Source organism: Rhipicephalus sanguineus, chromosome 6, assembly GCF_013339695.2.
Source record: "Rhipicephalus sanguineus isolate Rsan-2018 chromosome 6, BIME_Rsan_1.4, whole genome shotgun sequence".
Lineage (NCBI taxonomy): Eukaryota > Metazoa > Arthropoda > Arachnida > Ixodida > Ixodidae > Rhipicephalus > Rhipicephalus sanguineus.
The window spans coordinates 30,313,731-30,326,145 of NC_051181.1; the positions used below are offsets into that span (position 1 = coordinate 30,313,731).

The following is a 12,415-nucleotide window of genomic DNA, read 5'->3' on the forward strand; positions in this document are numbered from 1 at the left end:
ATTGGTTGAATGTGGCGATATTCACCCAAGTATACGTGTGGACACGAGTCTACATGAAGCCTTGAGTTTTAAGGACAACAATGGAAAGCTGAACGCGTCCGCGATATAAATAAGAGGCGGTTAGAGTATTGGTGGCAGAAAGGTAGAGATAAAATACAAAAATAAATAATGGGGAAAAATAAGGTCATTCTGCCTTAAGAGGCAGAAAGATGGACCGTGAATTTATATTTTTGGTATAATAGCATACATTTAATCAATGTAGATAAGCTATTAGGCCAACATGTAACAAGGAAGTTTTTTTCCTTTTTCTTTTTTCTTCGAGCCTGGTGGCAGACATGTCACCGCGCCGTTATAAAGGGGACGCTCATAGCATCCATCCATCTATGTACAACAGTAATGACCGATGGCAGCGCGGCATGTTCTGAATTCAACTATAAGGGCTGCCAATAAACCTGGCGTCACTTGTCCGCCCGGAGACTCGGCTGTCGTGTCACGTACTCGCCTGATAAGCTCGACATGGTTCACAAGTGGGCGGGATTCATCTCCGCTGATCCGGTGCTTCCATCCTCGTGACACGGCCCCGCCGCCGCCGCCGCTGCTCTGCCATGACGACTACCGGTGTTGAGGGCTCCGCCGGAATGTCGGCCGCTCCGTTCTTGCAAGGCATGGCCCAGCTGCGTCCACCGTCGCCGTTCGACTTCGACAACCCTAGCTCATGGCCTACATGGCTGCTGCAGTTCGAGGACTTCTCGTTCGCTACCGCACTTTACGTCACTCCGGCACAGGAACAAGTGCGCTCCATGCTCTTCTGTATGGGCCCGCAAGCCAGGGTTTTCCTCGCGTCGACTACGCTAGGTGAGGCGGATATGAAGGACGTCGCCGCCGTGAAGAAGGCGTTCACCGACCACTTCGTGCACCCGCCGAACGAGCTTTACGAGTCGGCGCGCTTCCACCGCCGTACGCAGCAACCAAGTGAAACGGCCTACGCAATTTTTACGGCGCTCCGGACAATGGTAAAGTCCTGCAACTATCCGTCGTCCGACGTCGAAGAGCGGCTCGTCCGAGACCGTTTTCTCGTGGGCTTGCTCGACCGCGAACTCTCGGATAAGCTCTGTCAGAACCCGAAAATGACGCTACACGAAGCGCTGACGTACTACGTTCGTCAGCACGAAGATGCAGGTAACGAGCGCAGAGCTCGTAACTCGGCAGAGGCATCTTCGTTCGCCGTCGACGCCGCTCGCCTTCGCAAGGGAAAGCAAGCACCAGCTGATTCTGCGGACGAGCGTCACACCCTCGCGCCAACTGTCCCGCTCGCAGTGCGTCGTGCAACTTTTGTCGCAAGAATGCCCATTTCGAAAACGTGTCCCGCAAAAAGAAGCGCGTAAACGGGAAGCACACACGGAAGCCTTTGGCCAGCTCCATCGAGTTGCATGCAGTTGCGGGAGAGCGCCCGAACGCGAAGTTCGTCGAAGTACTCGTCGATGGCCGCCCACTTCCCTTCAAGGTGGGCTCCGGAGCCGAAGTTTCAGTTGTACCCAGTACGTGTTCCGGCGTCCCGTCGAAGCTTCAAGACCCCAAGAGCGAGCTGAAAGGCCCAAGCAACAACATCCTGCCGGTCATAGGCACTTACGTGGCTACCCTGTTGTGGCACGGAAAGTGAACCAAGCAGCTTCTCTACGTCCTAGCAACCAAGACGGTCCCGCTGCTAGGTTTCCCGGCAATCCAAGCCTTGGGCGTCTGCACGTTTGTCGACGAATTCGCGAGGACTTCACAGCCCACGGGCGACTTTTGTTTCGATCCCAGTCTCTTCCGAGGACTTGGGACGCTCCCCGAAGCTTACACTATCAGGCTGCAACCCAATGCTACGCCTTTGTCGTTGAGCGTACCCCAGCGCATTCCACTCCCTCTCCAAGACGTCGTCAAGACTGAGCTAGGCAAGCTAGAAGCGGAGGGCGTGATTCGTCGAGTGGACACACCCACGGACTGGTGTGCTGGGCTGGTTGTCGTCCCCAAGGTCTCGGGCGGCTATCGGCTGTGCGTGGACTTGACTCGCCTTAATAAGGTGACTCTTCGAGAGCGTGACGTGCTCCCTACAGTGGAACAATGCCTCGGATTCCTTGGAGAGGCTACAGTTTTCTACAAGCTAGATGCCACGTCAAGCTTCCACCAGGTCAAGCTGTCCCCCGAGTCCCAAGAATTGACCATATTTATAACCCCGTTTGGACGTTATTGTTTTCTCCGTCTGCCGTTTGGGATCGCGTCTGCACCGGAATACTTCCAGCGGCAGATGTCCCGGATCCTCAAAGGCCAAGCGTGTGTGGTGAACGTGATCGACGACATCCTCGTCTTTGGGAAGACACGCTCCGAGCATGACCACCGTCTCCGACAAGTCATGGACCGGCTAGCAAAGGCAGGAGTCACGCTCAACCGCGAGAAATGCTCGTTTTCGACGACTTCGAGTGTCAAGTTCCTTGGCGTCGTGGTCAGCGCGGAAGGAATTCCTCCAGACCCAGACAAGGTTGCAGCGATCCGATTCATGCATCCATCCGAAGATGTCGCAGGGGTCCGTCGCCTGCCATGCCTCGTGAACCACATCGGACGCTTCTTACCGCACGTTTCGGAGGTGACTGCGCCGATCCGAGCACTGCTGCTCAAAAACTCTGCCTGGACGTGGGGCCGGCGCAGCAGTCTGCCTTCTCCGAACTGAAGAAGCTACTGTGCTCAGACCTCTGCGTGGCTCGCTGCAACACCACGTACAAGACCACGATCTCAGCTGACGCCAGCTCCTATGGTCTCGGGGCAGTACTTCTCTAAGAACAGCCGTCCAGTGAGCGTAGAGCCGTCGCCTTCGCATCGCGTTCCCTCACATGCACAGAGCGCCGGTACAGACAAACAGAAAAAGAAGCTTTGGCGGCCAGCTGGGCAGTGCAAAGGTTCGAAGAATCCGAGTCTAAACTCGTAAATAAATCCTCGTCTGACGAACTGACATTCAATGAATCAGATTCTCATTCAGCACTTCGGGAAAAGTCTAGCGCCGCTCAATTTCTAGCAGCAGAGCAACCAGCGCGCTTTTCCATAACGTAAGGGAACTGCGTGAGTGAGCGCACGGAAGGAAACTGTATGGTTGTGCGCTCTTTCGGAAAGCAAAATGAGTGAAAATTTTACAATATTCCTTCGTCTTACGGCCAACTAGACGGAGTTACTTTTTCCGAGTCCCCAACACAGAAAACGCAACCACGCCGCCATCATTTGTGTAATTTAGCGCCGCACGGAAACAGATGTAATCGCGCCCCGGGGAGCAACAAACGTGAGAATAACAAGCGGCCACCCTTTGAGAGATTAGAAACCAGACAGCTATCAGCTTTGCGGGCGTGAGAAGCGATAACCACCCGAAGGACAAAACCGAAACCTGCAGCACTGCGTGCGCGCGCCCGGATGCGCGAGTGAAAATCGGTGCGCCGCTTTGTAAAGAAGAAAAAGAAACAACGCAGAGACATCGGCGCGCACAAAAGATTCCACCTATTCCCGAAGTGTGGCAGCCCATCTCAATCAAGCGAGATGATAGAAAAAGGCGGAGTTTTAAACGTACAGGCGTACATGTATGGCGTAAACCCTCAAAGGGTTGAAAGGCATCGCCGAAGACGTGTACAACTTCCTCATGACGAAGGAAAACCTGAGCGCTCCTTTCCAATTTAGGAAACAGTGTCGCGCATTCGAGGCTCGGACGACCCGAATAATTTTACCCAAGTTCGAGCTTTTGGACAACGTCCCCTCTGGGGCTCTTCGATTTTGCTTTTGTTTGATTGCCAGACTCGCGGGGAGCCCGCGCGTCGCCAGAAGCTTCCAGGACAATTTTGTTGCGGAGGCTCTCTGGGAGGTTTCGGGCTGATTTCGGGCTAGCAGACGCCGAAAAGAGACGATGCGCGCTCGCCGCCATCTTTGTGAGGACTCGGCGGATTGCAATGCGGGCGCTTGGGGACTACACCTTCGCTTGTCATTACGATAGGCGTTATCTTCGAAAGCCCGTTCTGCCGTGCGAGATGGTGCGATTACGAGTGGCGGCGAGCATTTGGAGCTAATGTTTATTGCTTTTGTCATGTGTCCCGTGAAGCTTCCTTTCTTGAACAACGCGGGGAACTGTCGCGTTCTAACTGCGTCGTTCCAAAAGTTATGTACACGTTCTTATGCACGCATGAAGACCCCTGTCGAGTTTATTTTTAGGGGCGAAGCACCTTAATACCAAAGCTTGTCCGTCCATCAGTTTGGCGTCCGTGTCCGTGCTTACACAGCACCGTGTAAAATTGAAACATCAGGTTTAACAATAGACTAATATAAATCTAATTGTGACGAAACAATATAAAACACCTGCAAGCACAAACCCTTTATACTAGTCGGCGACTTCGACGTACACATTATGGACGTTAAGACCTAGCTTCATCGTCGACTCTCATTTTCCGTTGTCGCGTACGGTATATAGGAAACCGTTGCTATAGTCGAAACATACATGTGTGTATGTGAATAAAAAAAGTTTTCAATAGACGAACATCAATCATAATTGTGACAGAACAATACGCCTACAAGTCTTTATACTAGTCGGCGACTTCAACGTAGACATTATGGACCTTAGGACCTAGCTATGTCGTCAACTCTTTATGTCACTTTGTGCCAATCAATGTCCCGACCGGAACTAGCTGACTGACGCTCTGGCTAGGTCTGGCTGCCAGCAAACTGCCAGAAGACCGAAAATTGAAGATCCGCACTGTTGCAAGTATGCACGTCGCCGCCTGCGAAGACATTCCCTTGATCGTGTGTCGAGTAATTCGAGAGGAGCAAGCACGGCTCCAAACAGTGAAAGCTCACTACCAATGCTCGTTCGACGAGTGCCCTGGACCACCATCATACTGGATGCGAGAGGGTCGCATCGAGTGCCGACCGCAAACTGAAGAGGCATATTTAATTCAGCAAGAGCCTCCAATGTCTACCGACACATCACACTCGCCGCCGGATATCACCACCTCGACGTGTTTCTGCAGAATATCACCAAACTCTGCGTACCTCTGATCTCGCTAATATAAGCCGAGAACTACGTTAAGGCAGGTAGAGCAAAGAAACACGGACACAAGCGAAGAATAAGTACACGGGACAAGCGCCAACTTCACACTAAAGTTCATCACTAAAGTGCATCGACAGTTCATCTCGCGACGCACTGTCGGCAGTGCGGGTGTGAACCACTTTTTTCTGACACGGCGGTGATGTACCGAAACCGGAACAAGCTGTCCAGAGAGATCGTAGAAACGTTTTTAATTCTCAAGAACGATTCCGTATGTGTTAACCAGACTTCACTGAGCCTACTCCCGTGTGAGATAGCTTTTCTTTCGGCCAACCTGGCTTCTACTCTTGCCGCGTGAAAAGAACTCTCGATTCTGAGCATGCGAGTTTTATTGTGATGGTTTCGAGTGTATGAATGTTTGGCTGCGCGGTTTAGCGCGTTTCAGTGTAGTTATCATTTTAGTTATAAGAGCTGATCAAGATGCGTCGGCGTGATGACATTCATAGCAGTATTAGTCGTTCCTTCCATGGTGACAATGTGGTGTTGTGATCTTTCGTAAATAGGCGAGCGTTCGGGAAATAAACTTTAGTTTGAAGTTGGCGCTTGTTCTTATTCTTCGCTTGTGTCCGTGTCTCTTTGCGCTACCTGCCTTAACATGAGTTCCCACAAACTAGCCCAGTTATCCGTTCTCGTGAAAACTACGTGTTTGCTACACATGCGGTCTCCGAGGCTATCTCCGTCATACCAACGCTATTAAGAACAATCTGCTGATCCCGCGGAGTGTTATTCGAGCCATCGAGGGACATGACTTTTTGTGGACGCTCAACGCTTCTACACAGCCTATTGTTTTACCAGCGGGACTTACATTTGGAATATTTGAGGCGCAGATCGCGATTCATGTCAGGGTGGTTGCAGAGTCCTCAGGCATCAGACGGACAATGCCCTACTACTCGGCCGAATTGCGACACATGATTAACAAGACGCTGTCTTGTTCCGAGCAAGATGTTCTCGAGGAGGAAGTTACACGTTTCGCGCAGTCTTTCATATTGCTCAAGACAAGCGTTGTGCTACTTTGCTAAAATTCTGTATGCATTACCGCATCAACACGGGGGACGCTACGCCGATACGCCAGAAACCCTAACGCGTATCCCCTTTGCAAATGAAAGTGATCGCCGAACAGGTCAACGACATGCTGCAGAAGGGCGTTATTCAGGAGTCATACAGTCCCTGGGCCGCTCCTGTTATACTAGTGAAAAATAAATACAACTCATGGAGATTTTGTGTTGACTGCCGCCGTCTTAACGCCGTCACAAATAAAGACGTGTATCCTTTACCACACATCGACGGTGCCGTTGATTGCCTGCACTCCGCCGCATACTTTTCATCGGTCGACCAAAGGTCTGGGTATTGGCAGATACCAATGTATTCATCTGACAGAGAGAAGACTACCTTCGTTACGCCTGATGGATTATATGAGTTTAACGTTATGCCGTTTCGCTTATGTAGTGCCTCAGCAACCTTTGGACAGATTTAAGGATTTCATCCTTCGCATTCTCAAATAGGAGACTCGTATGTGTTACCTGCATGATGCGATTATTTTCGGAAGGACTTTCCACGAGCCCAACCAGCGGCTCAGTGCTGTTCCGGGTTGCATTAAACGAGCCGGCCTCATTTTAAACGCAAGGAAGTGCCGTTGTGGTGAGCATCAAGCCCTTGTGCTCGGATATCTAGTGGACAAGAACGGCATACGTCCTGATGCCCACAAGATTACTGCAGTCCGCAACTCTAAGCAACCGACTAAGGTGAAGGATCTTTGTAGCTTCCTAGGCCTTTGTTCTTATTTTCGCAGGTGTAATAAGGACTTCGCCCAGCTTGTTCGTCCACTGACAGACTTGCTCCGGAAGGACACACCATATTGGTGAACCGCTCAGTGTGAGGCTGCTTAAGAGAAGCTAAAGTTTTTGCTGACTTCCAGACAACTTTTGCGTCATTTCGACAAGAGGCACTCACGAAACTGCATACAGCTGCTAGTGGTGTCGGGGTTGGCGCTGTGCTCCTTCAGTTTTATGACGGACGCCAACACGTCGTTGCGTATGCAAGTCGTACTTTGACAAAGGCTGCGAGCAATTATACAGTCGCGGAGCTGGAATGTCTTGCGGCTGTTTTCGCCGCCCAAAAGTTCAGACTTTATTTGAACGGCCGACATTTCAAAATCGTCACAGATCATCATTCTCTGTGTTCGCTTGTCGCACTACGCGGACCTGCTGGCCGGTTGGCTCGTTTGGCCTTGCGGCTTCAAGACTATAACTTTTCTACAAGGGTACCAATATAGGCTTGTTGGTTCATCGTAAACTGGCTGGTAGCATAGCGCGGGAGCACACAAGGACAAAGAAGAAGTACGAGACGTTGCACTCGATTATCTTCCGTCACGGAGCCCCTCGTGGTGTGATAGGTAATCGCGGCCGTCAGTTCACCGCCGACGTTGCCGAAGAGTTGCTACGGCTCTGTGGGTGTCAATATCGGCATTCTTCGCCATACAATCTGCCTACCAAGAGCCTAACTGAGCGCACCAATTGTACTATTATCAGCGTGTTTCCATGTATGTCTCAGCGGACCATAAGAACTGGGATGTTGTATTGCCTTTCGTTACATACTTTTAATACCTCAAAACACGAAGTCACGGCATATACACCTTTCTTCCTTCTATATATGCTCGTCACCCTCAAAGTTTTCTCGACTCCTTTCTCGACGAACGAAAACGACAGTGCCGCGCAGACTTTGTGTCGCGCCGAAGAAGCGCGTGGACTTGCTCGGCTTAGAACTCTCTCTTCCCATGCTGGTGCTAAGGACCATTACGAGGCAAGACACCTGCCGATCACCTTCGCCACAGGTGACTTTGTCTGGCTGTGGACGCCTGTTCGAAAGAAGAGAATTTGCCAGAAGCTCCTTTCCAGGTACTCAGTGCCATTAATCATTACCCAGTGCTCGAGTGACGTCAATTACGTCGTTGTGAAAGTGGCAGCTTAAACCGCCGTTCGCGCAACACGCAAGCTGTGCATATTGTACGACTGAAACCCTACAACAACTGATCACTCAAACGCGCTCGATGGGCTTTGTCTTGCCTGGAGGAAAATGTAACGCGGCGCTGAAAGATTGCGAAAGAAGAAGGAAGAAGAAGAACTGGCGCGAGGCATGTCCTTGTCTTTCGTCCAGCGTTCACATCTCATTGTAAATAAACCCGCCACATCCGTCACAATATGCACGGTCACATATCAGAAAAATGGCTTCCACGAAGTTGAAACACTCGGGCTAACAGAACCTTGATGAAAACCAGCACATAATAAAGCCAAGGAAGCTATAGGGGACGTAATTGTACAATTTTAAGTGTATCGCTGTAATTGTGATATAGATGTGAAGACAGTAAAGGGGACAAAAAGACAACTTGCCACCGGCCGGGACCGAACCTGCAACCTTCGGATTACGCCGAAGGTTGCAGGTTCGGTCATTGCCGGTTGAACCTGCTACCTTCGGTCCCTGTCGGCGGCAACTTGTCTTTTCGTGTTATCTGTTTTCTCCGACGGTCCCAGAAAGAATAACGCCGAGGCATAAAATGCTCGCAGGAAAAACGCTGCGACATCCGTTTTCTCCCGACGCTCGCCTGTGCACGTCGTTCTGTTGGCTGCTTCTTCACCGCTTGAATTTTCCTTGAGCCTATTGCGGAGCACAAGTTAGCATTAATAAACCTTGCTTACCGAAAAAACCCTGCGTCGTTCTAGACTAAGTGACAATATCCATACACTGAAATCTCCTCGCAAGAGAGTTTTGCGAATTCGGCAGCTGATTCATTTTTTCTCTTTACCTTAAATCGGAAAGCAAGTACTCATGCTGTGTGTTCATTGCATTTTTCCAGGACGGTCGCCTCCTCTTCGCCGAGCATGTTGCTCACGAGAGGGGTACGCTCTCAAGGTTTATACAAGATCTCCTGACTCCACTGACCAAGAAATTTGCCTGCGGTTGCCACATGAATCGCGAAAGTGGAGTTGTGCTGAAAGATGCTGGTTTCTCTACTATAGACATAAACACGGCTTACCTCAATTTGCCTGTACTGCTTAGCAATAACATTTACGGCGTAGCGACGGCTTGAATCATTTGTAATAAAGCCAGCTGCAGTATAGCAACAATGTTTGCTTGCAACGCGCCCTCTACATGACATCAAACTGCTTTAGAGTATATTACGGCCCCTTAACATAACTTTCTCATCAAATGAAATAGGAAATCGAGAAATCATTGCTGTAGTACTGACGATCATTTCATCAGTTTCTCGTATAAAGTAGCACACACTTAAAGAAAGAGAGTTTGTGACGACTACCTTTGTATCAACATAACACACATGATGTGTGTCACCCGACTCTTTCGAAATCGCATTTCCCCAACTCCTTCCTTCAACCAGCATTGCGCTGCATGTATTACTCCAAACGTCCACGTGACTAACTCATGGGTTTCTGCATCTATACCTCTCGGAAGTCAGCAAGGACACCCCACAATGACAAAGATCAACCCCACTCGAGTCTGACTGCCCTAGAGAATAGGTGACTACCCCAGTGTACATGACTTCCCTGGCGAGAGTTCTTACCACTTCGTCTTACTAAGTGAGACACATGATCACACAGAGAAATGGTGAGCAGCCCTTTCATGAAAAGAGTATAATTATTCATTTTATAGTAGCCTAATTGCCCTAACTTAAAAGGCATTACATGCGGGACCATAAAGCAAGGTACAAGTTCAGAGGAAGGTGGAATCTTGAAGCGATGAAAAGTCCTTGGAGCACGGCGTGTCGCTGGAGCCAACGTTATGACAAGTGGTCTTGTCTACTTCAACGCAGCCACTGCCTACCTTAGACGGTGTGTATGTAAGCTTCGTATACTCTCTTCCTCTACTTTCTATAGCCAACATAGCTTTAATATGTCACACCAAGTACAACAACATATACCATCGTTTTCCACGACGGAAACATGAACCATACGTTAAATTCAAAAGCGGTATCACAGCGCATAGCCTGCAAGATTTTATCGTCGTTGGGCCATGGCACATCGAGCATTTTATCATTCACTGCGGCACAACGACTGCACATACAACACAGGTGACGATACTGTCATGAAGACACTGGTAGACGATTTTCATAACAGACCAAGCTCAAAGCTAACCTTTACAACAGTTATACCGAGGATCGCAGACAAGCACCAAACCGCTCATTGCAGGATCACACTCCTAGCTCATGCATAAGGATCACGCAAGGTTAAACATTTTGTTCTGGACATTCAACAAAGCCACAAAATCTTTGATGTCATCCACCACGCCGACATTGACGAGGATCCCGGTATTCTTCTCGCTAGGGACACCCTAATTATTCAGTTGTGCGTAACCACAGCCTGAACCGCGTACAACCGGAACCTCAACCTCAGTTGTCGTACGCGCAAGTTGTACGACAGGACCCCGGACGCTCGAACTTTGCTCAAGCTGCCGTTATGCCCTCGACATTTCCTCGCAGTACGCCACCACTCATGTCGGAAGCAGGACGCCGTAAGAGCGATATATGGCGCAATGCAGACCTGCAGCCCCTCTACTACCACTGTGGAGAGGCATGTCACCTTTACCGAGCTTTTCAGTGTCGCCGAGTGCGACTGCGTGGCTTCCCAGTTAATGCACCATGTCCTCGGAAGGGCGAGCGCCCTGACGAAATTAAAGTGTTTTTATCTTAGAGCCATACGATTCAGGACACCCACCAACGTGAACCAAGGTCGGCAGCATCGATACGCTAGCGGTCGCAAAGTCCTCGCCCTTCATCAACTTTCCCGAGGCGTCGTTCACCAACCCCGCAACGGGAAAACTAGAGCAACTTGTGCTCGGAAAACTGGAGACCCTCTGTCGCTAACCCGACCGGACAGCGGCAGAAAAGTGCGGTAATGGCAACGTTACCTCTGAACAACTAGTCATTATAGGCGATTTCGAAGATACTGCGCTACTAGACACTAGTGCAGACTACCCAGGGGTCCGTGGCGTGCCCGCGAAAAAGTTTAAAAAGGTGCTCTCTGAGAGAACCGGATTTCAGACGCGTACTACCGGAGGGCATTTAGTAAGCCCCGTGGGATTGTGCACTGCAGGAATAGGGATAAGACGATTCCTGTGCGTCAGCAGCTTCACTGTTCTTCCCGAATGTTCCCGTGAGCTGATTCTACGCATGAACTTCTTGCGAGCAAACACATCATCGACTTGCAAGAATCTCAAGTTCTGTTTTTCTACAGAGAATGCTGTAGCCATGTGTCGCACGGAGCAACCAATCGTCTCACTCCTCTGTATTGCGAACGAAGGGGGGGGGGGCTGTGCCGCCACGTTCAGTGTGATGGTGCTTGTGAAAAGTTTTCCGTGATTGTGATGGACCTGCAGATGGCAACATCGAACTGCTAATAGAAAAGGAACTATGCGTGGCAAGAGGTCTAGTCAACCTTCGCGATAGATGTGAGGATGCCCTATTAACCAAGTTAGGAAATGAGGCGCAGCATGTGGCGAAGCGAACAGCCATAGCATCCCTGCGTGAATATGTGCAAGTTGCAGATGTTTGTGCACTCGATAAAGCACCGCCAATTTCTGCGACCGTAGACAGTGTCCTCCAATCAATAGACATTGCCAGAGAGCTCTCATCACCACAGAAAAATCATATTGTGAACCTGATCAAAAAATCCGCGGAGTGCTTTTCCACTTCGTCTAAAAAGTCGGACTTACTCCCGTCCCAAAGCACCGCATCGTGGTCGAATAACATGTTAGACCTGTGCATCGGCGTCCATAGCGAGTAGCACCAAAAGAAATGGAAGCCATCTAGTAACAATACAGGAAATGCTCAAGGACGACGTGATGCAACCATTCAGTAGTCCGTGGGCATCACCGGTAGTGCTGCTGAAAAAGAAGGAGAACACCCGGCGGTTTTGTGTTCACTACAGAAAAGTGAACCTCGTCACACCCTTCCACGAATCGACAATACCTTGGATAGATTACGCAACGCTCACTTCTTTTCATCATTGGACCTAGAAAGCGGATACCGACGAATCGATGTGGACGAACGAGATCGCGAGAAGACTGCGTTTGTGATACCCGACGGACTATTCGCAATGCCCACGAACTATAGGTGGCGCGCCGTGCTTTTCAAGATGGCGCCAGGAGGAGGGTCAACCCGTTCGTTAGCATAGGAACAGATAGGACGTGCGAACCGTGCCACTTTCACCGGATGAAGTCACGAGCTGCACTGAAATGGATATGAGACTAAAATACTTTCCCAAACCATGGAAAGTGCTAAGTACTCGCCACCTAATT

The 12,415-nt window shown here is 50.1% G+C and overlaps 1 protein-coding gene across 1 annotated transcript; it reads left to right on the top strand.

Moving 5' to 3' along the window:
• The first annotated feature begins 605 nt into the window (after nucleotides 1-605).
• On the top strand, nucleotides 606-2,707 carry LOC119397159 (uncharacterized). The gene is made up of 2 exons (XM_037664598.1): nucleotides 606-1,316; nucleotides 1,670-2,707. The coding sequence occupies exons 1-2, from the start codon at nucleotides 606-608 to the stop codon at nucleotides 2,705-2,707; spliced, it is 1,749 nt and encodes a 582-aa protein (XP_037520526.1).
• The last annotated feature ends 9,708 nt before the right edge of the window (nucleotides 2,708-12,415 follow it).